The sequence below is a fragment of the Rhinolophus sinicus genome, chromosome 12 (assembly GCF_057876585.1).
Source record: "Rhinolophus sinicus isolate RSI-liver-muscle chromosome 12, RSI-T2T, whole genome shotgun sequence".
Lineage (NCBI taxonomy): Eukaryota > Metazoa > Chordata > Mammalia > Chiroptera > Rhinolophidae > Rhinolophus > Rhinolophus sinicus.
The window spans coordinates 20,034,171-20,061,660 of NC_142512.1; the positions used below are offsets into that span (position 1 = coordinate 20,034,171).

At 35.6% G+C, this 27,490-nt stretch overlaps 1 protein-coding gene across 1 annotated transcript in view; it reads right to left on the bottom strand.

The window, feature by feature from the left end:
* Positions 1-27,490, bottom strand: part of CPD (carboxypeptidase D) — a 65,667-nt gene that overhangs the window by 28,369 nt on the left and 9,808 nt on the right. The window contains exons 3-8 of the mRNA XM_019739524.3: positions 11,691-11,833; positions 10,821-10,990; positions 9,607-9,956; positions 8,922-9,113; positions 7,400-7,567; positions 3,087-3,196 (exon numbers count right to left, since the gene is read on the bottom strand). Of these exons, the coding sequence (XP_019595083.3) occupies positions 3,087-3,196; positions 7,400-7,567; positions 8,922-9,113; positions 9,607-9,956; positions 10,821-10,990; positions 11,691-11,833 (1,133 nt within the window). The remainder of the gene's footprint in view (positions 1-3,086; positions 3,197-7,399; positions 7,568-8,921; positions 9,114-9,606; positions 9,957-10,820; positions 10,991-11,690; positions 11,834-27,490) is intronic.

Consider the following 27,490-nt stretch of genomic DNA (forward strand, 5'->3'; position numbering starts at 1 on the left):
GAAAACACTGTATAACCCAAAGTCACAAAAATTTATTCCTACATTTTTTTCTAAGTTTTATAGTTTCAGCTTCTACAATTTAGGTTTATTATCCATTTTGAAACAGTTATGGGGTATGGTGTGAGGAAGAGGTCCAAATTCATTCTTTTGCATGTGAATATTCAGTTTTCCCATCACCATTTGCTGAAAAGATTGTTCTTTCCCTATTGAATTGTCTTGGTGACCTTTGTAAAAAAAATCAATTGACCATAAGTGTGTTTATTTCTGGACTCTCAATTCTATTTCATTGCTCTATATGCCCATCCTTATGCCAGTATTATAGTGCCTTAATAACTACAGTAGCTTTGTACTAAGTTTGAAATTCGGAGGTATAAGGCCTTTACCTCTTGTAATCTAGTCTTCATTTTGGAGATAATTTTGTCTTTTTCTTCCATTTCTTTCCTGAGTTCTATCAACTCTCCTTTGTTTCTTCCTATTTTTTTCCCTTTCTGTTTTCATTTTTAAAATATCTGTGCCTCTATGGCTTTTCATATTCTCAGTGGGTGTTTGAGTATATTTAATCTATCTGGAGTGTAGACTTATGTGTGAAATTTCATTTCCTGATTTTCTGCAACAGTTCTCCATTGGTTTTATTTACTTCATGTTCATTTTTATGATATTGGGCTGTTTTACATGATTCCTAGTTAATGGTTCCCTTTTCTGTCAGTCTAGCAGTCTAGGTACTTTAGCGTGGTATTTTTGTTTGTTTATTTGCCTTGGTGTAAGGGTAGAGTTGCAAGTCTTCTGATTTTATGATTCTCCTCTGTGTTGGACAACCCTGCATTTCCCTGTTTCTTTTTATATATTTTTTCTTTTCACCTGCACTATTCAATTGCCAAAGAGCACTTATTTTGCCCCTTTTCTCCCTCAGAAACTATGAGTTTGGAAGATTTCCCTTTAAATCCACCTATCCTTTTCAATTGTGCCCATCTCTTTAAATCATACCAGATTTTTAAAGTTGTATGTTCTTTGAAATCTCTTCCTTGTTTTCCAGTGCTCTCATCTGCCCAGTTATTTTTTTAATGTTTTCAGATTTAGGGTGTATTTAAAGTTTTGTTGTCATTCCAAATCACCTTTAGGCCAGCCCTTCACTAGCTCCCCTCTTCTGTCTTCACAGATTTTCTTGGTCTGCTTTTCCTCACCATGAAGTCTTGTGGTGGGCAAAGGTGGGCTGGGTACACGATAATCATGACAGATCACAACCAAGAGAAATGAGGCTGAGAGTAAAGACTGAGGGTTTTCTTACCTTTCCCATTTATAACAGAAGAGAAAAGACAAGATTCTAAAAGAGGTAGGTGTGGTGGGATCAAGTAATGGAGGAGAATTTGGGTTAAGATACAAATAAATAATAATTGAGAATACAGAATCTGAATGAACTTACATCATGTTACTCAAAGTTCTACTTAACTCAAGGCAAAGTGATCTACTGAGAATAAGAGAAATAAAGCTAGGATTAGGAGGCTCAGGGAGTGGATAAAGGCTTAGAATCACCATAGTGAGAAACAAGCCAGGTAGTCAAGGAGCAAAACATGAAATATTGCCAAGTAGAATTGAGTATTCACCTGAAGTTAGAGAACATACATATGTAGTGCAGTCAACTGCCATGACTGTGTGATTTTTTTTGACTATATCTGGAATACTAGGATGGAGAAGAGAAATGGGGGCAATTATCGAGGATTGGATACTAGCAAGGCAGACATGTCAAAAGGGTGTAAAAAATCTTAAGATGTAAACGAGAGCAAAACTGAAAGGTATGTCCATGGGTCTTGGCTGAGTAGAAAATATATCAAATCAAAGGGTTAAATGTCAAAGAAAATTTAAAAAGGCTAAGGAACTAGAAGTCGCAATGAGGGTGAAAAGCAGAACTATAAGAATAGGCACAGAATGTGACAGAGATATGGGCAAGATCTGATCATGTAATTTTTAGTTTGATGATTCAAAGGGTGTCCCATTCTTCTCTTATTACTCCATGTACATTCCTCTAAAAATGGTGTGCCCAAGCAGAAGACAACTATTCTTTACAGCAAAATAATAGATATACTCCCGTTAGAAACTCTGCATAATCTCACAAGGTCTATTTGTAGAGAATGAGGGGGCGGGGGAAAGTGGAATGATAGAGGTTGTGATTAGAGAGCATAGGGTTGAAGTAACAATCTTCATTATCTATAACCAATACCATCATTGAGTCAGTAATAAGATCAAAAATTGAAACTAACAAGACTAGTTCTAAGCTCCAACTTTTAACATGTTTTTCAAAAACAATTTCTAAATTGAATTTACACACACACACACACACACACACACACACACAAACATTTCTGATCGTAAAAGTATAGTGTTCATTATAGGAAGTTTAGAACATATGGAAATTTCTACCTGCTTTCTCTTGCTACATGTTACTATAGGCTCTTAAATACCTTTGACCAGAGGTTGGCAATTTTTTCTGTAAAGGACCAGATGGTAAAAATTTTAGGCTTTATAGGCTCAAAATGTCTGTTACTACTACTCAGCTCCACCTTCTGCAACTACTGAGGTGACTGCAGTGTTTTCCTTCTTCAGTCTGTTAATACAGTGAATCACACGGACTTATTTTCAAACGATGAAAGAGAAAGCAGCCACAGACAACATGTAAAAGAATAGATGTGGCTGTGAGTCAATAAAACTTGATTTGCAAAAACAAGTGGTGGGCTGGATTTGGCCCCAGAGCTGTAGTTATCAACCCCTGCTTTAGACTACTTTACTAGGTTTATAACTTAATTGCTTGCCAAATAAAATACACCAACGTGCATTATGTTTCAGGTACTGTGCTAAAAACCGTACATAAAAAGACATTACCTGAGCTTTAAAGCTAATAGGGAAAGACATGCAATATGTTCAAAGTGAGGTAGTCAACAGGAGAAAACCAAGTAAGGCTGCCTGGAAGGAATCATGGAAGGTGTAACTGAGAAGAAAGCACTTGACCTGTGACTTGCAGGACATTGTTTTAATGCATTTTTAAAAATGATATAATTGGTTGTATAGCTTGTTATGTTTAGGCACAAGCCTACCTTGGAATAAGAAAGTGCTATTTGTTGGAACACAGCATCATCTGGTGATTTACTGTATGTGGCGACCCCTTGTTCATCATCATCAAAAGGGTAGTTAACCACCAAAGAACCTACAAGGGAAAAGAGGAAAATGTACCATGTTACCTATTTCAATATGGATCATTAACATAAAGTAAGCTTTTCACAATACTGCCAGAGGCAGGAAACCAATACAATTTTCCAAGGCTAATTTCTTCAATAAAAATGAAAAAGTTGCTAATTTCCTCCACAGAAAATCAAAATACGTAAGTGAACTATTAAATAGCAATGCATGACACTTAAAAGTTGCCTTAACTAGAAAAATCTTGGGACTGTATCTGAACTTACAGGTATAATTTACATGTCAGAGCTGAAACCTGAAGTATATAGGCTTAATTTGAACAATTTTACTGTTATAATAGTTAGGATCAGATAAATTGAGCAAAATTGGATACATTTTCAGTAAAATTCAGGTCATGGAATTTTAAAATAAGAAGGGACTCTCGAAGTCCAATTAATCCATCCATCTCATTTTGCAGCTGTGGAATCTAAAACAGAAGTTAAATGTCTTATGTATGGATAGCAGAGCCAGCCCAGATCTACACTCAGAAAAAGAAAATGTTAACAATATCTCTTATGCTCAGATTAAAAATTAGTCAATTGGAGTTACATGATTTTTTTCATGACCTTAGGTAAAGAGATGCTTTAAAACATATATAAAGGATACCGACTCCCTTCATGCTCCCCACAGGGCATAAAATAGGGTGCTTCTCAGACAAGAGCCCTGAGCTACATATGCCCACTCCCCCACCATAGGATCAAATTCTTTATTTTTGTATCAATCACATTGTTTTCATTTGTCTATCTGTCCATTTATTCTGCCTCTACTAAGTCATTCATCTTCGCCTTTTTTATCATGCCATTTCATGAGAATGGAAGTGAAGGAACATATTCAACCTGAACTCAGATGAAGTAATCCTGTAATAACAAATAACAGCAAACCTTTATATATTTTTTAAAATGTTCTTTCATGAGCAAGTGTGAAAAACTATGCTCATTCTAGTCCCCAAAATAGTTCTAACAAGCACAAGTGTACTTCAACACCTTTTCTTAGACAAATTTCTCAAAAATATTTAATTTCACCCTGTATCCAAATCTGAAAATTCAAACCAAAAAACGTCAACATCAACTTCTACTCAATATTGTTTTCCAAATGGCTAATTCTCAAAAGGACAAAAAAAAAGGGGGTCATAAAAGACAATACTTCTGTGATAGTTTGGTTTTTAAAAATAATTAGTATCAACACAAAGAGCATGAGCAATGAAAGAAAAAAACAGATAAACTTGACTTTATTATAATTAAGAACTTCTGTGCATCAAAGGACATTATTAAGAAAGTTAAAATACAACCTATAGAATGGGAAAAAATATTTTCAAATCAGCAATCTGATAAGGGTCTAGAATCCAGACTATATAAAGAACTATTACAACTCAACAACAACCAAAAAAAAAAAAAAAAAAAGCACAATTAAAAATAGGCAAAAGACTTGAACAGATATTTCTCCACAGAAAATAAATACATAAAGCACATGAAGAGATGCTCAACATCATTAGTCATCAGGGAAATGCAAATCAAAACCACAATGAGATACTACTTTCACTCACTAGAATGGCTAAGAAAGAAAGAAAAGAAATAAAAGAAAAGAAAGAAAGAGAGAGAGAGAGAGAAAAGAAAAGAAAAGAAAAGAAAAGAAAAGAAAAGAAAAGAAAAGAAAAGAAAAGAAAAGAAAAGAAAAGAGAAAAAAAAAGAAAACTAACAAGTATTGGTGAGGATGTGGTGAAACTGGACCCTTGATACATTGCTGGTTGGAACGTAAAATAGTTTTGTCACTGTGGAAAACAGTTTGGCAGTGCCTCAAAAAGCTAAATATAAAATTACCAAAAAGAATTGAAAACAGGGACACAAATAGAGATTGTGTGCCAATACTCGCAGCAGTGTTATTAATAGTAAAAAAGTTTAAACAACGCAAATATCCATCAACTGAGAAATGGATAAACAAATCGTGGTGTATGCATACCATGGAATATTATTCAGCCACAAAAAGAATGAAGTACTGATACATGCCACAATATGAACAAACCTTGAAACCATCATGCTAAATGAAAGAAGATAGACACAAAAGGTCACAAATTGTATGACTCCATTTCTATGAAATATCCAAAGTAGGCCAGTCCACACAGACAGAACAGACTGCTGGTTACCAGGGCTAAGGGAGTGGGGGAAACAGGGAGCAACTTAACAGGTGAGGAGATAAAAACGTTGTGGAACTGGATAGAGACAGTGGTTTCACAACATTGTGAATACACTAAAAATATTACTGAATTGTTCACTTTAATGTAGTTAATTTTATGTTATATTTCACCTCAGTAAAAAATTAGTATCAAAATTTACAAAAAGGAACCTTCCTTTTGTGTACATTCTTTCAGAATCCTTCTAAACTCTTTTAAATTTCTTTGCCAAGATTTCAAAACCCATTTAAAGATTTTAAGATGAGAAAACAAAATAAGTCATGGAAAGAAACATGTCTAAATGATTGAAGATGAATCCCCCTTCATGCCAAGGTCGTGATACCACATGTGTAAATTTGTAAATTATTTTCACTGGCATGTAACTAGTATTAAGTTTTCAGATTTAGTCATATGACATGTGCTGTATTCTGAGAACATTTTTTAAAGCTCAAAATAAAAACATATTTTCTATCAAACATGGTATAAAACATAAAATTATTTTAAAATTATTGTGCCAACCAGGCTGTAACTTCATAATTCCTATTTGAGTCTTAGAGAATTGTTCATGATTACCAAACGGCAGAAGTACTTTTTTTTTTTTTTTTTACTACTTGCAAACTGTCAAAGTAATTTTTGGAGAACCTCAATTTATTTCTGAAATCTAAATCTCTTAACTGTGTACTGTCATACTAAATTGGCAGGTTAATTTATATGCCATCAAATCTCAACTGTGATACTACCTCTTTGGATATTGCAACAAATGTTGACATTACATTTCTTTCTCCTTGCCCCTGGTGCTAACACTTTGACTCTTAAAAAAACAAAACAAAACAGCTTTATTGAGATGTAATTCACATACTAGACAATTCATCCATTTAAAGTGTATTAATTCGATGTTGTTTAGTATATTCACAGAGTTGTACAACCTTCACTACTATCTAATTACAGAACATTTCATCACCTCCCCAAAAAACTGTACTCATTAGCAGTTACTCCCCATTCCCTCCCACTACTATCCACTACTTTCTATCTCATGGAGTTTCCTATTCTGAATATTTCTGAAAAAAATAATATGGTTTCGTGTGACTAGCTTCTATCCCTCAGAATGTTTTTAAAGTTCATCTATGTTGTATCATGCCTCAGTACTTCCTCCCTTTTTCATGGCCAAATAATATTCCATTGTATGGGCATGCCGCATTTTATTTATCCAATCATCAGTCAGTGTACATTGGAGTTGTTTATACTTTTTGATTATTATGAATAATGCTACTATGAACATTCATGTACAAGTTTACGTGTAGACCTATGTTTTCAGTTCTCTTGGGTATTGATACTGTCACTCTTATCCACACAACCCTAACTGGACATTGTGATAATGTTTAATCTTGACCTCTAATCCTATTCAACTGACCAATTCCTGCTGAATTATATGGAAGTGTATAAGTTCAGACACTACATGAGAATGAGGTCATTGTGTTGCAGTTAAGTATATAGCAAGTAACAGATAAGAGAATGTTAAAATTTCAACCTACATAAAAGTTTATTAGACTTTAGGGAGAAATAGAACTAAACATTTAGATCTGTTAGTGTTTAATTTTTATAAATGACAAAAAGCATGTTACCAAATTCCCAGTGAGAGGGATAAATATAAAACACTTGAAGCATAAATACAAAACACTTGAAGAACTGAGAGAGAAAGAGAGAGAGAGAGAGAGAGAGACTGAAAAGAGGGAGAAGGAGGGAGGGAGGGAGATAAGGAGAGGAGGGAAGGGGAGAAGGAAGAATTGATGGGGGAAAGAGTATGGGGGAGGGGGTGGTGGGAGAGGAAGGGTCAAAACAGTGAGGAAATTGGCTTAAAAAGTACTGAAAAAGGAACTTTATCATTGTCTGCCATAAAAGCAATAACGGGATATCCATTTTAAGGTAGCATAAGACAGATAAAATTCCACCAGGATTTTCAAATGTTCTCAATGAAAATTAATAAGTAGAATATCAAGTTGCTATTACCTCCATGCAGGTTTGCTGACAACACAAATGGATAGGACTTCATCCAGCTCATTACAGCAATAGTTTCTGGTTGGGTAGGATCTGTGATCTGAACAAACTGGTCTGGGAAATTTCGGTTTAAGTCAAAGTTGTTGCTGTTGTTTCTCCCAATTACACTAATTGAATCTCCTGTGTGATAAAGGATTCAAATTTAAGCCATGTTTCGCTTACATTTTAATCCAACACATATCTTAACTAAAGGTAAGTGTGAGCACATCAGGCCTCACTATGATCAGTCACACTTTAATTAAAACGCACATCTTTTTTACACTGTACATTAAAAAAAAATCTCTCTCTCCCAGATCTTTCCAACAGAGAGGTAAAAACATTTTCTTTTTGTTTCTGCCCCCTGGTCATACTTTGAGGGGAAAAAAATCCAACTGTACAAATTATAGAAAAATATTGCTCAGTTGTCAACATGCCACATATAATGACGTGATCACAATGCCGAGTGGGCATGACTGATCAGAGGGGGGCTCTAGAGGACTGGCGTACAGGTCACTAAAACATCGTCAAGAAACCCACCACATGAAAAGAAGAATACTGCGGATCACATTAAAGCGATCACAAAAAGGTAGAGTTAGCCATGACTACAGCTGGAAGTTTAACCTGATGATGGAGAAAGGATTTAACTTAGGTTTATTCCATTTTAAAATGGGGCGGGAGCCCTATTATTGTGGTTGTAATGAGAAAAAAATTGCAAGTGAATGAAGAAAACATACTAGAGGGCTTACTAGTAGTAAGTAGTTCCACCTTTCAGAAAGATCTCAAGGAAGGAATGTGAGAGGGATCTGTGAAGCTGACAAAGGATGAGGTCCTTAGGGAAGGAATTTCAATGATATACATATATGGATTAACCTGGTCATTCATTAGTTGGTTCTCCCAGTGTTCAGTCAGTGAGTGTAATAAATCATGTAGCTGCATATCCATATTGTGATACCTACTCTACTCACTGGTATCATTGCCTGGAAGGAACCACAGCTTGGGAGAAGATGGAGTCTCACTCTCTAGAGTATTCTGTATAAGGCGGCCTGTGTAAGCAAGTTGCTCTCCCTGCCCTTACTATATTGTCCCAGGAGAGACGGGCTAGCCCAGAGGAGGCAGAGGAATGGGAAGTCAACAGCTTAGCAGTTGTAGAATATGCATGGGGACTAGAACTGAGACTCAAAACAGTTACTAGCTTCAAAAGATACTTGGTTTGAATTTTCACTTATAAGGTTCCCGATACAATAATTAAATGAGAATCACTGTTAAAATGGAACAATTTGTAAAAATCTTATCTATTTTTAGTAAGTAAGAGCCATTACCAAAGTGAACTCCATTAAATATAAACTTGATCACATAATCAATAAATGAACTAGCCTTTCATACAAGAATATAAAAGCTAGAACCAATTATAAATTATAAGAATAAAATAGAAAGAAATTCCAGATCATGCTATATAATAAAAAAGGCTAAGCATTAATAGACAGCTATTTTTTACCTTCCTGGGCCTTTTCATACCCATCAGGATTCATAGATGGCATAAGGTGAATTCTAGTGCTACGAACCAAATCTGTTACTTCAGGGTCTGTTCCAAAGTTCTTACAAAGGTATTCTATGAGGTTCAATAGCAGTTCCCTTCCAACCACTTCATTTCCATGCATATTTCCAATATATTTAAATTCTGGTTCACCTGAAAACAAAATAATTACATAGAAGACTTTTTTTCCTTTCCATTATCATGAACTCTCTCCACTATCCCCAACATATGCAAAGACCCTGAACCAAAAATTTAAGAAAAGATATATTTCAACAAAAGCAGCAGCAAAAAGCATCTTATAAAGCAACTTCCTTATTAATATATACATCTGAGCAGGCTCAACACACACACACACACACACACACACACACACACACACACACATATTATATCTAATATATAAATAACATATATATGAAACAATAATAAAAATACTATTAGCAGAAAGAATCTAATCTATGTAGTATGTTAAATATTTTGCCTAATGTAGGTTATCAAGTGAAATTTCTTCTTTCCTGGCAAGACTGGTTCCATTTTCTTTGTTCCAGTTAAACATGCTATTGGTGACCTTTCTAGATGAAACAGCAATATACTACATAGCTCTAAAAGGCGCTACTGAAATTTTGTGCAAGACTACACCAATTACCTGGTTCATGGACACCTGGATTATCAGAAATCTCCATTACATAAAGTTCTCTTGACTCTACCGATTTTCCCAATGAATAAAGTCGGGTGACATTAGGATATTCATTGGCAAACCTTCTCAAGAAGATTTCCATATCAGGGAAATGGTGGTGGTGAAAGTCCTTTGGCTGAATTGGCTGGTGAGAGGATTGTGTTCCAGGAGAAATGTTAAGTGTAGCAACAGTGCTCGCAGTTGCTACAACCTCAGTTGTGTCAGGGATTACTGAAGCCACAGTTGGCCGAAGCGAAAAGTTCACCTTTGTAGCTGGTCCTTCTTTCACTATTATATTATTAACAGTCAGTGGCATATACCTGAAAAAAAAATTTTTTTAAAAGTAGATGGTTTGGAGTTAAATTAAAACACACAATGCTTTAATATTATAAAAGCACAATAATCTTTTCATACTCTAGCACTTGGTGGTCTATCAAAACCCAAATAAACATAAATGTGTAAATTCAAGACTTTTAGGATATTATCTCAGAGAATCCCCAAGTAAGTCTTTAAAGAACTATTTCTCTTACCATCTTCTCAGGTTCCACAGATTAAAATATTTACCAAAAATTACATTTAAGGGAGAGAATACGATGAAAGATGGCGGTCATAATCCATTGTTACCATTGCTACAATACTCAAAGGGATAGATTATCCAATTCTTTGCAGTGCCTTATCAAACTGACTTTCCAACTACCTTTCCAAATAGGAAAGTTCAAAATTAAAAGTTATCAATTAAATCCTTAGCAAAGTGATCTTTCAGAAAGGCTTCCAGAGGAGGTGGGAAACCATTCATTTCATATATTAGAAAGCTAATGATAAAGACAGCCTTTCAAAATACCTTTTACAGTGTTTCTTGAACTTTTTCTTGTACTGTTACTGAGTTTCTTGTACTCTGGTATTCAATTAGTCTTGAGGCAATGCTTTACACAGATAACCATCTTTTCAAGCTTTTAAAACTGTTCTTTTCCCCAATTTTACAATTATGCTTCATAATCAGTTAGATTGTTAGACTAAGTGACAAAAGACTCCACAATAGTATTTTCTCATTGTAAAAGGAGGAAACAATCAGAAAATAAGGAAAAATAAAAGCCAGATACAGTAAATAACATTTCTTAGACTACATTTCTGTATTAGAAGTAAACAAAGGTTTGGCATTTTAAGAGTCTAAGTTAAATTCTTACCCAGTTAAGACTGCTGTAATGTTGTAAGTTCCAGGAACAAGTAATCTGTGGAAATCACCAAATCTGCCTGTTGTGATATTATGATTAATACCAGCCACTGAGATGGTTGCATTCTCTAAGCCAGATCCTGTTACCGAATCTTTAACAAATCCTTTAACTCCAATGTGGACCTAAAGAAAACAAGAACCAAAGTAGACTGCTTAGAGAGACATCAATTTGGAAGGCAAGAAAGCATAACCTCTCTGCATTGATACAGAATTTCTAAAAAAAATAAGGTTACTCCCTCTATCTCCACGAAATAGTTTTCAATCCCTACAAGTTAAAATAAAATATAGACAAAAATATTAAATTCTTAAATTTAAGATGCACTAAGTGTCTGAAATCTAGACTGGTAATGTGCTTATGAAATCCCCTCTCCTCAAAGCTAGACTTCTAATTTTCTCAACAAAGTATAGATAATAATTTCTGGTATACCCAGTAGTATATTAGCCTGCCTGATGTTTAAATTAAACTTATGTCCATGGTGCATATAGTGGTAAAGGCTCTCTAACAAATACAATCACATGACATTGTAAAAACCTGGTAGTACAACTTTGGCTAATTATTTCAGTTTGTAAAAGTTTCTAAGACAGTCAAAAGAAGCCCTCCAAAAGGAAAAGAGCTGGGGGAGAAGGCAAGGAGGCACAGCTAAAATATGTTCTAATAGATTTTAACACAAGAGTTTCTAAAAATAATCCACAATTTTAAATAATAAAAACAAACACAGGACATCTAGTACAGATTGTTATTCAGATGCAACTGAATTTCCCCCTTCTTTAAACCATTATTTCCATACCCCAACCTTGCAAACCTTCCAGTCAGCTACTTTACCTTTTCAATCAATGTGATCAAAGACTCACGATTGTTTTCCCATTCTTGTCGAAGCTGCGAAGCAGGTGGGTACTTGCAACACGACAGCTCTAATGTGATCTCAAAACAGTTAGCCCATACGTAATTGTAATCTTGCATACCACCTATAACATGAAGGAAACAGAAAATTTATTCTCAGGATGCGACTCTCAAAAAGACCAAAGAAACTAAATCTGCCATGTCTGCATGTATAAATTTTCTTTTCATTAAATTGTTTGAAATTGGAAAAGGCTCTTGAATTACAGAGATGACTAAGAAGGAATGTTAAAGGTACGTACACTGAAAAGGAATATACATAAAGGAAATACATCTGAGTGATACGATGAAGTTATGAGTAGCATGAACACATCAGTTAATAACAATAGCAATAATGACAACAGCTCTATGTGCCACACACGCTCTACGAGCTTTGTGCGTACTGACATTTATTCTTTACAGCAACTGTCGAAGTAGATATTACTATTTCAGCCATTTTACAGATGGGAGGCACAGAGAAGTCAATATTTTTGACAGAAGGAACATGCAGGGCAAATGTGATCTTAAAGCTGTCAATGACATTCATGCCAAAGCATTATTAAGTGCCTATTCTTCTAATTGTACTCCCCTTTATCAAGAGGGTGGCAAGAGAAAAAAAAAAGTGTGGCGCAGCTACCCAAATCAGGGAAAAGACCAAAGACCAAAAAACCCTTTGAAAAGGTATTAACGGCAGAGGGAAGAAAAAGGGGAATAAGCATCCATAGTCAGCCACTTTCACTATTCTACACCTTTTGAAGCCCACGCACTCATTCTGTAGAAATCTTATCATTCCTGTCACTTGATTTTTTAAAAATAGACTTTATTTTTTAGGGTAATTTTAGGTTCACAGCAAAACTGAGGCAGAAGGTACAAATTTCCCAGCCCCACACATGCATAGCCTCCATTACTACCATCCCCCACCAGAGTGTACATTTGTTCCAATTGGTGGACCTACATTGACTATATTATTACCACCCAAAGTCCACAGTTTACATTAGGGTTCACTCTTGTACATTCTATGGGTTTGGACAAATGGACAATGACATTTTTCTACCATTACAGTACCATACAAAATAGTCTCACTGCCCTAAAAATCCTCTGTGCTCGGCCTATTCATCCCTCCCTCCCCACTAATCCCTGCCAACCACTGATTTTTACAATCTCCATATGGTCTGTGCCATTTCCAGAAGTCACATAGCTGGAATCATACAGTATGTAACTGTTTCAGATTGGTTTCTCTCATTTAGTAATAGGTATTTAAGGTTCCTCATGTCTTTTCATGGTTTGATAGCTCATTTCTTTTAGTGCTGAATAATATGCCATTGTTTGGATGTCCCCCAGTTTATCCATTCATGTACTGAAGGATATATTGGTTGCTTCCACGTTTTGGCAATTATGAATAAAGCTGCTATAAACATCTGTGTGCAGGTTTCTGTGTGGATGTAAGTTATCAACTCCCTTGGATAAATAAATACCAAGGAGCTCAATTGCTGGATCGTACGGTAAGAGTACGTTTAGTTTTGTAAGAAACCACCACACTGTCTTCCAAAGTGGCTGTACCCTTTGCATTCCCAGCAACAATGCGTAAGAGCTCCTGCTGCTCCACCTCTTTGGCAGCATGTACTGTTGTCAGTGTTCCAGATTGAGGCCATTCTGGATAGGTGTATAGTGGTAACTGGTTGTTTTAATTTGCATTTCCCTGATGATGTACGATGTGGAGTGTCTTTTCATATTTATTTGCCATCTGTATATCTTCTTTGGTGAGGTGTCTGTTAAGATCTTTGGCCCATTTTAAAATCTAGTTGTTTTCTTATTGCTGAGTCTTGAGGGTATTTTTACACATTTTGGATAACAGTCTTTTATCAGATGTAACTTCTTTCTTTGGGGGCTGAATAATATTCAATTTTATGTATATACTACATTTCTTTTTTCCATTCATCTGTCAATGGACATTTAGGTTGCTCCTTGGCAATTGTGAATAATGTACAGTGAACATAGGTATGCACATATTTTTTCAAGATGTTATTTTCAATTCTTCTGTATATATATGCAGATGGAATTGCTAAATCATATGGTAATTCTATTTTTAACTTTGTACGGCAGCTCCATATTGTTTTCCACTGCAGCTGTATCATTTTATATTTTTGCCAACCATGCAAAGAGTTCCAAATTCTCCACATCCTCACCAACACATGCTATTTTGTTTTTGTTTTTTGTTTGATAGTGGCCAACCTAAGAGGTGTAAGATGGTATCTCACTGTGGTTTTGATTTGCATCTCCCTGATGATTAATGATACTGAGAATCTTTTCATGTGCTTGTTGGTCATTTGTATATCTTCTTTGAAGAAATGTCTCTTTTAGTCCTTTGCTCATTTATTAATCGAATTACTTTTGTTGTTGTTGAGTTGTAGTTCTTTATATATTCTGAATATGAACCCCTTCTCAGATATATGGTTTGCAAATATTTTCTATAGGTTGCCTTTTTACTCTGTTGTTTCCTGTGCTGCACAGAACATTGGCGGTTCTGAGCAGATGCGTGATATGATCTGAACTGTCTATTTAAAAGATCATTCTGACTCGGTGGAAAATGACTGGGGAGGGGTTGGGCACAAAGGAAAGCAGGGAGATGAACCAGAAGAGAATGATGGCTGAGACTAGATTGGTGATAGTGGAGATGAAGTGAACAGATCTGGATGTACGAAGGCCTTGTTTATAAGGAATCAAGGATGACTTCCAGATTTTGGCTTGAGAAACTAGGGAGATAGTAGTGCCATTTACTGGGAAGATAAAGGAGAACAAAGGAAACAGATATGGCACGCCTCAGGCTCTACCTTTGGTCTTCTTCTCTTACTTTACTTATTCCCTTGGTGTCTCATGCAGCCCCATGATTTTAAATATTATCTACAGGCTGACAACTCTCAAATTACTGTCTCTAGCCTAGATCTCTTTCCCAGACTCCAGTCTTGTACAGCCGATTGCCTCTTCAATATCTCTACTTGGATATCACAAACTCAACATATCCTCATCTTCCCCAAACCTGCTCCACCCGAAGCCTCTCCCATTTGGGTTATAATAGCTCCTGCATCCTTCTAATTGTGCAGGCCAAAAGCCTGGGAGTCACATTCCACGTGCAAAGTGTCAGGAAATCATGCTAGCTCTGATTTCAAAGTATACCCAGAATCCAAAGATTTCTCCTCACCTGCACTGCTGCGGCCCTGGTACAAGCCACCATCCTTTCTCTGCCTGGATTTCCGCAACCACTCTTAACAGATCTCCCTGTTCCTGCTTTTGCCCGTCTCTATTCTTTTCTCAACAGAGATGCCACAGTAATTGTGTTGAAACGTAAGTCAGCTGTTATTCCTCTGTACCATGACTCCCTATTTCACTCAGACTAAAAGGCCAAAGTTTTTACAGTGGCCGAAAGCCCTCCACCGTTTGTCTTCCACCACCCCCTCCCTGTCACCTCTTCTCGTGCTCCGCCCATCACTGGCTCTGCACCAGCCACACTGGCCTCCTTGGGGGGATAGACCAGGCACCTCCTCACTTTGCCTCTTGGCTCCAGCTGTTCCCTTTGCCTGGAATGCTTTTCCACCAGGTAACCCTACTTGACTCTCTCGCCTCCAGCTCTTCGTTCCAATTTCAACTTGGCAATGAGGCTCACCCTTACCTCCCCATTAAAGTTGCTACTCACTTCTTTCTATCACTATCCCAAGTCCAGCACTCATAATTCCTGTCACCCTTTCCTACTTTGGTACGTTTCCTACAGCACTTAATAATTTACCTATTATGTTTATTATTTACTGCCTAAACGTTTCTCCCTGCTAGACTGTAAGCAAGGGGAGAGATACTTATGATGCCACTGATCGATATTCCAAGCACCAGAACAGTACCTGGACATCGCAGTCCTTCAATAAATAGTTGTGGAAGGAATGAAAGTAAGTAGGTTGGGGCAGTAGGAAATTAAGACTTCTGTTTTGAATGTATTAAATTTGAGATGCCCATTGAGCACTGACGTGCAGATGTCAAACAGACTTTATCTTCCCAGAACATATGCAGGTTTATAACCACCACAAGCTCAGTAACATGGTCTTAACCTTTTTTTCTGAGACGGCAAGGTATCCACCTTTGGCTTTCTCTTATCTTTCAACATCTTGGCACTCAGTCTGGGTCTGGCAGGAAACTGGTGAGATGCCGTGTTTCATATCTTTACCCAGTCATATTTAGTCATTGTTGATCTATAATCACCTTTGGTAACTCTTACTGGTATGTACATACCATATGGACATACACATACTATTCATCGTATATGATACCAACCTTTTCCAATTTATACTACTATATTGGTCACAGTACAATGGTTACTGTGTGTAAGACATTATACTAAGATGATAGGGATTTATATGCAAGAGACATAATTTCATTCAGAGTTTAGAGTCTTGGTGAGGAAGCAGAACACATAAAAATAATTTCAAACAATGCAAATATGAACTAACCTAAGTTTTTTTACATAGGTAAAACTTAATAGCTGTGCTAAATTGCAAAACTGGCCAACTCACATTTTAATTATGCCATAAAGCAGTGAAGTAGACTACTTATAACACTACAGTCACAGGCTTGAGTCCTAGCATTCTTCTGTCTGTCCCTTAATTGTTCTACTTCGGTAGCAATTAAGAAAGACTAGGCAGGAGCAACACCAAGTTTACAATAATATTAGAGTGTCATCTAATCAGTTTTTTAGAGTAACTTTAATAGGACTGTAACCAGCCAGCTCCAAACAATGACATACAAATATTTTCCCAGGGGAGGGAGTTGGAGGGAAGGACAGAAGTCTTCAAAACAAGACTTAATTCCAAGAGAAGAAACTGCATTCAGTGGCCTCTAGTCCCACAGACACACACTATCAAACTGTTCTCCGAAGTGGCTGTGGCATTTCACATTCCCACTAGCAATGCATGAATGTTCTAGTCGCTCTGAATCCTCACCTAACAAGCTGTTCAAGCAACTGGTCAGCCTTTTTAATTTAAGCACCCTAGTGGGTGTGTAGTGGTTTTGCCTTGTGGTTTTAACTTGTATTTCCCTGACAACTAATGCTACTGCACATCCTTTCATGTGTTTATTTATTATCTATTTTGCGAGACGATAGAAATCAGTATATAAGTGATGTTATAGAGAGAAGGGAGCTCAAAAACGGGACCTCATAAAGCTTTCTATGAACTGCTGGGCTCAACCCTGAAATGCATATGTGTGGGTCTGACCCTAAACAGCATACCAGAAGCACTGAATACTGAACTAGAGAACAGACCACTGCCCTCCTCCCAGACTGGTACACACACAGGACAGATCTGAACAGGCAGTGCAAAGGCTATGAAAATTGAACTGACATTGGAATCACAGCCCACAGAAGACGGGTCAAAACTTGTAAAACTTAACTGGGTCATTCACTGCTCAAACAAACTAACAAAAAATTACTATGGTTTATAATATTTCAACAAGGCTCAGATCTCATAAGATTCAAAATGTCAGGATATAATCCAAAATTATTTGACATTCAAAGAAGCATGAAAATGTCAGCAACTTGCAAGGAAAAAATAATCAATAGATACCAACCTCAAGATGACACATGTTGGAATTATCAAACTAACCATAAAGCAGTTATGATATGCTCTAAGGAAATAGGATTAACATTCTTGAAATGAAATAAAAGAAACAGAAGACAGAAAAAAGAACAAACCGGATTATTTCAGAAGTGAAAAACACAATAACCAAAATTTTAAAATTTATTGGATGAGTTAAACAGAGGAATGGAAATGACAAGGGGAAAGAATGAGTTAACTTGAATATAGATAAGTACAAATTATCCAATGTAATAGAGAAAAAATTTTTTTTAAATGAACAGAGTTTTAGGGAATACACCAAAAGGTCTAACATTCTTGTCATTGGTCTCAGAAGGAGACTAATGCTGAAAAAATGTCAAAGAAATAACAGCTGAAAACTCTCCATATTTGGCAAAAGATAGGAACTTGCATACATTTCAAGAAGCTCAGCAAATCCCAAACAGGATAAACTCAAAGAAATTCATGCCTAGATACTTCATAATTAAACTGCTGAAAACTAAAGACAAAGAAAAAAATCTTGAAAGTAGAGAAAAATGATACGCTTATATAGGGGAACAAGAATTCAAGTGACTGTGAATTTCTCATCAGAAGCGACGGAGGCCAGAAGGCACAAGACGTTTTTTTAAAAAAAAAAAAAAAGAATCACACCTCGTTAACCCAGAACCAAGAGTTTTATATCCAGTGAAAATATCCTTCAGGGAATGAATGCAAAAACACATTCTCAGTGAAGGCTAAAAGAATCTGTCATAAACAGACTTGCTTTCAAAGAAATGCTAAAGAAAGTTCTTCAGGCAGTAGAGAAATGATACCACAGAAAAACTTGGAACTTCAGGAATGAATAAACAGAACGGATAAAATATCTGGGTAAATATAATAAACTTTTTTTGCCTCTTAAATTCTTTAAAATATGTATGACAGTTGAAAGCAAAAATCATAAAACTGGTGGGGTTTTCAATGTATATATGTATAATACATATGACAACTACAACATAAAGGGGGTAAAAGGTGTGGAGATAAGATTTGTACATTCATTTTGAAATGGTAAAATATTAATTCTAGGTAGATCTGTGAAATGTTAAGTAAGTAAATTGTAATTCCTAGAGCAACTACCAAAACAAACTTTACAAATATAGTAAAAACACTATAAACATTCAAACAATCAACTACTAAACATTCAGACAATCCAATAGAAGGCAGAATAGAAGAAGCAATGGAATAAAAAAACAGAGGAGCAAACAGAAAAAGAAAAAAAATAGACCTAAATCCAAACTTATATTTAATGTAAATGGTATAAACACACCATTTGAAAGACAGAAATTGTCAGACTGAATTAAAAAAACAAGACCCAACTAGATGCTGTCTATAAGAAATTCACTTTAAATATAATGGTATAGGTAAATTAAAGAATGGAAAAACATATTCTTGCAAACACAAATCCAAAGGAGTGTCTATATTAACATCAGATAGACTTCAGAGCAAGGACAAGTGGCAGGGATAAAGAGGGAGATCACATAATGATAAAAGGTTCAATTCACCAAGATGACCTAACAATACTAAATGTGGCACCTAACAATAGAACTTCAAAGTACATGAAACAAAACTGATAATTCTAAAAGGAAAAATGGACAAATACACAATTATAATTGCAGACTTCACATTCCTCTCAGTAATCAACTGAACAAGTAGACAGAAACACCAAAGGAGAGAATTGAAAAACACCATCAACTAACTAGTTTTAAATGACACTTATAGTACATCCCACCAAACGACAGCAGGATACACATTCTTTTCAACTACACATGGAACGTTCACCAAGACAGACCTTACCCAGGGTCATAAAACAAACATAACAAATTTAAAAAGAACTAAAATCAGACAAAGTATCTTCTCTAACACGATGGAATTACACAGACATCAATAACAGAAAGCTATCTACAAAGACGCTTTTGCTTGATGAAATCTCATAAAAGGCACATTTCCTGAGTCTGTAATAGTGAACTATTCCCAGAAGGCAATTAGAGTCATGTGTGATGTATACCTCAATCTATCTCTTTCTAAACTCATAGGAGTCAATCAATATTCTCAGAAGAATAGCCAACTAACTTTGACAAAAAACAATGAAGCTATCCTAACGTTGGAATATAAAAAAGTCTTTATTCACCCATTTCAAATTTGTTTAAAAAATCATCAAAAAACTGGGAACAATTGGGGATATTAACTGAGTTATGAATAATTTAAGAATTTTTGTGAGATGCTATAAACAGGCATTATTTGCCATCTGGATTAAACTTAATATTTACTTTTCCAATACTAAATGTCAAAGACTGGAAAAACAGTAATCTTAACTAAGTAGCTGGTTCAGATTCATTGTCTTGATTTTCTCCTTACACAAAGCAAGAGCTCGTTGCAACAGAGAACAACCACTGGTCTGTACAAAGGCCTGATGTTGCTGACAGCTACAGCTACTGCCAGATTCAGTTAATACCTTTGTTTTATTTTTTTTTAAGCTGATATGCCATGTGGCTCAACATAGACTAAAGAATGAAATGTCAGATTTCAGAACAATATGTTTAGTCAAAGAAAATTTTTAATTTTGGAAGTGAAATATTCATTATAGGCGTACCTCAAAGCAATAAAGCACTTTACTAAAAGTATAAAGAATGTGTTATTCGTCCTACTTACTAACAATCATAAACAAGTAAGCCCTATTATCCATTAGTCTCTCAGGGGCTAACTAAACCAATGACCTTGAACATTTTTAATCCTACTAAAATAATTTTGAAAAATTATGCAACACTTCACACATTTTAAGTTGAATAGTTGCAAAAATAATATGTAAATTTTAATATTTCTTAAATAATATAATTTTTATATTTTTAGATGCATCCAATTAAATAAAAATACTGCATTTGATTATCTATAGAATCATCTATTTAAAATTTGCAATCTACATCTTCCCTTTTTCTCCTTGAATTTTACTTCCATTCCACTTCGTCCAAAGATTGTTATTTGAATGCGATATACTTGTATGCTTGAAAGTCTTTCAATGATGATACTGTAATACTTCAATCTATGTATACTTCAATCTACACATATGTATGTATGTGTATTTAAATTTGTCTTACTTTCCAATAATATTAATGCTCTAAGTATTAATATTTTGTCTTCTAGATTGATTACACTAACTACTGGTATGTAATTTATCAGAAAGGCACAGTCTCATAAATTTTGACAAATAATAAATGTAACAGGTAATAGTTACTGAAGCTATGTCTTTAGTGAGAAGTTTAGAATGATGCTTTTATGATACTATTAATCACCAAATTGTCCCTTTTGTTTTGGTGCCCTGAAAGTTGGTAAAACTGAGTAAACATACCATAGTGTGATTCTGATGGGTAGAAAAGAATGTCTTTAGCCAAGCAGGAGAGAATATGAGACTGAACCTCTGCAGCAAACATATTTCTCTCAGGCATATGAACTTTAGGAAAGAGCAGGTATGGAAGATCTGCACATTTATTTCCCTAAAGTTATCCAAATTAACTGGTCTCTTCTTCCTCCCTGTACTATACATACCTCAATTTGAAAGCCACTGGGAGTTGACGAAGACAAAAGGTATAAATTTTGCTTTTAAACCTACCTATCAATCTAGAGTTTTATATGCTCAGAAAAAATTGAGTGCAATGTACTCTGAAACCTATAATGCTCATTCTTTCTATACATGTCAAAGAATAAGACTAAAAGTGTAACCATTAGGAATCTGTCCAGTACTGTAACAAATTGTGATCAGTACTAATGGTTATGGGTGGCTAACTTTTCTGATCGAAGAATCTACTCATACCCATTGAATCGCTTGAAGCCATCTGTCTCACAATTAATCTTCATATGCTTTAAGATACTCAATTTTTTTTTTTTTTTTTTTTTTAAATCATGGAACCAGTCCCTATTACTGTTTTCACTACAGAGAGATCTAGTTTTAAGGGTGGTGGGGCGGGGGAACTTAAATAAATTCAACCCTTCATTCACAAACGGGGCACTAATAATTCACTCTTACATCTAAAGCAGAAAGCCAACAGAAAAAATACAATCAATGATTCAGTGTTAAGACAAACACAGCAAGTTTTTTTTTTCAATTTGCCTCAGTAGTACAACTATAAAGTATCATACTGTATTATGCAAGAATCCTATAAATCTTTTACAGAAAAAAAACTTCAATGTATTTTTTCATTCGGAAAAGCACTTGAGAATGTACGAATATACATAGGCAATTGCCACTCTGTATTTAAATTTGGAGCTTAATGTTTATTTTTTAAATAAAACTACTTCAAAGGATAGTGAGAAGTTCTCAACACTTTCAGTGTTGTGAACAATTTATTTATAGATAATAAGTGTTATTAAGTGATGATTTTGCACTCTGAGATATTGTTAAAAGCCTAATGAGCATGATGTTCATAAAGAATTTTAAGTGGAACATCTGGGTCAAATGGATGGAAACCACAGAGGTTACCCTTGGAAAAAAATCCCCCAGATCCTGGTCTTTAAATTCAACCTCATTTTGACCAAATCTTAACTGAACTTGGTCTTTGTATTCTGAGCAACTTACCTTATGAAACTCCATTTCCTTCACCACTCCCACTGAATATATATTTGCTAGTGATAAGATTCTACAAAGTTAAACTAAATTACACAGTCCTGCATCTGTTTTCAGTTTTATCTAACTCAGTCAACACTCTCTCACACAGTTCTCTGAACTGAATGCCCGCCTCCCACCCTTTTTAAAGCATGTTTCAATTCTCTACCCCTGAGTTAAATCGAAAAAAGGGGGAAAAGCCCATCTAACTTTAGACATTGAATCTGAAGAGTTAGGGGCCAAATCCTAAAGTAGTGTGTAGTGTTTGGCTCTCAACCTTCATATAAGTCCATGATCACTTTACAAAGTACACAACTGCACTGCTCCTAGAAGTCAGATTTTATATTAGGTGATATTTCAGTTCACTAAAGTAAACTCATGACTCAAGTAGAAGCAAATATTCTGTTTGAGTATTGTTTTAGCTTTTTGCTTTCTTTTTAAACTAGGTAGCACTCAGATTAAGAGTGAGAAAGAAAAAGCCAGAATGACATCCAACCAGCTCCTGAAAGTACAAGATTAGATAAGACCAAATGCACTTTACACAGCTGATTAGCAATAGTAATTCTCAAAGCATGAACAATAGGCTGAGAATATCTGAACTTTCAGCATTCTTTAAAACAAAACAAAACCCAATATGAAGTACATTCACTTTGGATGTGAAAAAGCACCCATTTGTGTGTGTGTGTGTGTGTGTGTGTGTGTGTGTTGTGTAGTCTCAATAGCTTGATAGATAGGTAGATAGAAAGACATATAGTCATGTGCTGCTTAATGACAGGTATATGTTCTGAGAAACGTGTTGTGAGGCAATTTCATCATTGTGGAACATCACAAAATGCACTTACGCAAACCTAGATGCTATAGCCCACGACACACCTGGGCTCTATGGTACAGCCTATTGCTCCTGGGCTACAAGCCTGTACAGCATGTGACTGTACAAAACGACACGAGATTAAATCAAGCACAAGAGAAAACGATGAAATCAAGAGGCTCAGTAAACACAAGATGTGTGAGGCTGCTGCCAGCAGACTGTTTCACAGCAATTTTTCAGTAAGTAGAAAGAGTACACTCTAAAATGATGATAAAAAGTATAGTAAATACATAAACCAGTAACACGGTTATGATCCTTATCAAGTACTATGTATTGTACATAACTGTACAATACTCGCTGTACTTTTATACGACTGGCAGCGCAGGTTTGTTTACACACGCAGCACCCAGACAGGTGAGTGATGTACTATGACTTTACAATGGCTACAATGTCACTATTCCAGCTCCATTATAATCTTCTGAGACCACTATCCTACATACCATCTGTCCTTGACCTAAATGTCATTATGCAATGCATGACTACATATATTCTAGTTGAATTTCTTGTTTCAAGTAATTAAATTATGCCGGGAAACAATATGAATTCAATTTCCAAAATCATGCACACGGCCATGTGCTTCTGCATCTCTCCTAACTCCTAAATCTCGTCATCATCTTGACCTCCCTCCCAAGCTCCAGAGCCTATTTCCCAACTGCCCATTGGGTACTTGTAACTAGTACCTCAAGTACCACCTCCCATTTTCTCTCCTCTTCCATCTAAAGAGAACACACACATATATAGACACACACACACACACACACACACACACACACACTCTTTCAATTAGTTTTTCCCATTCCATTATCATTCTTAATTATTCAGGTTCAAAATGTCAAAGTTGTATCTTTGGGTCCTTTCTTCTCCTTAACACTCTTCTACTATCTGATAGTCAACCTGAATTTTTCTCGCACAATTTCTTATATACTGTATCTCATACTCCCTTTTCCTTCCCACAGCCTCTCTGTGCATAAAGCCCTTACCTCCAAAAACAGCCTCACTCCAAATCATTGTAAAAATCTCCCCAGTCTCTCTCTCTAGGACTCTTTCCCAGCCAATGTATTTTCTATAAAGATAATACCAAAATGAAAAGCATCACACTGTCCTATTATCAAAGAATTCACACTCCAGCAGGTGACACAAAACAAACTATTAACACAAGTAGATAAGCATTATACTGATGGTATAAACGCACAGCTCTAGGAAGGCAAGAGAGTGACAGTTGCCACAGAGGAGGTTTCAGAGGAGGTTACAGCTGAACTGGAGAAAAGCATTCCAGACAGAACAGCCCAACTGTGTGAAGACTGTGGGACCTTTAGTGTCATGCTAAGAAGTTTAGACTCCATCCTATTAAAATGCAAAACAAGCAAATATATGAAAAGGCTTTAAGTGTTTGTGCATTTGCTACTTTGTTTTTAATATGTAATTATAAAAACAAATTAATTAATAAAACCAGACACATCTTCCAGAACTGTGACCAATGATAAATTACTTATCCTCACACTTCAAATTAGTAAACAGATTCTGTAGGAAAATTAGATATGAGGACAGTATTCTTTCCATGTTCATTAGGTCAAATTGGTTTATTTATGGTATTTAAATCTACTGTGTCCTTACATATATATATATATATATATATATATATATATATATATATATATATATATATACACATATATATATTTTTAAAACTTTTATCTAAGTGTGTTTTTCCAGACCCATCAGCTTCAAGTCAAGTAGTTGTTTCAATCTGGTTGTGGAGGGCGCAGCTCACAGTGGCCCATGTGGGGATCGAACCAGCAACCTTGTTAAGAGCACTGTGCTCTAACCAACTGAGCTAACTGGCTGCCCCTCCATATATAACTTTTTTTTTTTTTTAACTATAGTTTATTTTAAGTGTGTCTTTGCAGGACCCATCAGCTCCAAGTCAAGTAGTTGTTTCAATCTGGTTGTGGAGGGCACAGCTCACAGTAGCCCATGTGGGGATTGAACAGGCAACCTTGTGGTTAAGAGCACCGTGCTCTAACCAACTGAGCTAATCAGCCGTCACCTTACTGATATTTTTGTCTTCATGATCTAATAATTACTGAGAAAGGCATGTATACAATGTCCTACTTTATGTGTTTCTCTATTTCTTTTTAAAAAATATTTATTAAAGTATAATGTCATACTGGGGGGTTGGGGGTGGGAGATGAGGGTAAGGGGGATCAAATATATGGTGATGGAAGGAGAACTGACTCTGAGTGGTGAACACACAAAGGGATTTATAGGTGATGTAATACAGAATTATACACCTGAAATCTATGTAATTTTACTAACAATTGTCACCCCAATAAATTTTTTAAAAAAGTATAATGGCATGCAATATCGTATTAGTTTCAGGTGTACAACGTAAGTGATTTGACATGTATATACCTTATGATGTGATCACCCCACCAAGTCTAGTAACCATCTGTCACTATGCAAAGCTATTATTATTGACTTTATTCCCTGTGCTGTACACAGTTTGTCTATTTCTTAACATCAGGTATTGTATTTTTTTCAGTTCTACACTGTCCATTCGATTCTTTGTTTTGTTTCGCTTTTTGTTTTGTTTTAAATAGATTCTAATTTTCGGGTGTCATGTGGATTAACCCATAATGCTCTTTTTAATGACACAGAAAATGCTCTACAAGAAGAAGCTTTCCAGTCCACTTTTTGAAACAAATATAACCCGCTATGCTGTTCAAAACAGTTTGGTAATTATTTTCCCCATGCTCTTCCCTTTCTGTCAGCAATCTACTTCAAGCCAAATATACCTCAGTTAGAGCACATTAATTAGTTCTGCTCAGTCTGACCTCCACTTTACGCAGGGAATGGTGGCCCACATGGTCACAGGAGTTTATATTCACACACACAAAATCTCAATCAGTTACATTATATGCTATCTAGTCACATTTCAGAACTCTCTGCCCATAGCATAAAAGGAGAGGGAAGAAAGTTTGATAAATCACAGAACATTTTCTTCTTCTTTCAGAGGAGGAAAATAATTACCAGTTTGAAAAGACTCAGGCCCAAGTTAGTAGTAGTTTAAAAAGACATAAGTAGAAAGACTTACAGCAGCAGATCTAATTAATCATGGAATGCACAGGCTCACAAGAATAACACGTAGGCCTGACAACTATACGTCAGACCAATTTCCTATCTCAGTGCTCATTCATATGCGAAGAAGGCAATCTAAAAGTAGGTCATCAGAGATAAGTATCCGGCTCAGTCCTCACTGGAAGTGACTGATATATAAACAAGATAGGACAAAACAAAAACCCTAAATACAGTAGTGGCTTATCACATGCAACTTGTAAGTTATTTTATTCCTCTAAGAATATGAAAATAAATCAACTTTACCATAAAGTCACCAAAAACAGTGTTTTTGTGTTTTTTTTTTAAACTGCAGGTTACGACCCATTAATGGATTGTGAAATATATTAGTGGATTAAGAGTAGCTTTTTTTGTTTAATGAAATAGAGACTAGAAACAATACCAGAATACTTTGCAAAGGTAAGTATTGTTTCATGAAAAGTTTCAGTTTTATGTACACATATATATGAAAGGTACATAAATGTCTGAAAGGTATTTTATATGGTAGGTCACAATAAAAAAAGTCTGAAAAATATTTACTCTTATCTAGGATCTGCCGGTAAGACAAGCTTATTTTCTCAGAGTAGGAACAAAATTAGGAATATTTTTATACATTTTTGTAAGATTATCTAGTCTAAACATCATCTACCCAAGATTTTAAATAACTATGTACTCATGTTTCAGATGCCAATAATTCATTTATTCAAAAGTTCTAAAAAGACTATTGCGTACCTTCTATATACCAGGCATGGTTCTATGTGCTAGAAATAGGAAACTGAATAAAACTGAACTCCCTGCCCTCATGAAATTCAAATTCTACCAGAGATAAGAAATCCTGGTGCCAGGTGCTAGGCTAAGTGCTTTACATACATTCTCACTTGGATCTCATAATCCTATGCGGTAGATAGTACTTATCATTTGTCTTCATTTTTTATATGTGGCAACTGAGGCTTAGAGAAGTTGTTTAACTTGTCCAAGGTGTGTGTGTGAGACACACACACACAGCTACAATGGCAGAGCTGGGATTCAAACCCAAGGCAGCAGGATTCTAAAGCTCTACTCTTAGCCACTACACTACTCTGTCTTCCTGAGTACTTGTATCTGCAGGAAAATAAAGTGGGATTACCTGTCTTTTTAAAATTGTATAAATTGAAAGAGGGCAATTCTTAAAAGTTGACTCACACTACCATTCAGTTTCATTAAATTTGTTTGCTTTGGTATAAACATACTAAACCATCAGATGGTTTTTATAATGCCTTCAAAACCGTGAAGGAAGAAAATAATAAAGAATGACAGACACAAGGCATATAAATCAGCACAATGTGGTTAAAAAAAAATAGAAGAAGGCCTGCTCCCTGAATAAGTTCCGCTTAAGCTCTCACAATAACAAGCTTTAGCAGAGTAGCACGACTATTCACAAGGCTTATTAAGATAATCATTGGCTACATGCATCCTCCAGGTCTGAGAGATACTTCTGAGAGAAGCAAGGCCCACCCCCGTAGGCAGCTAGATATGCTGAGTC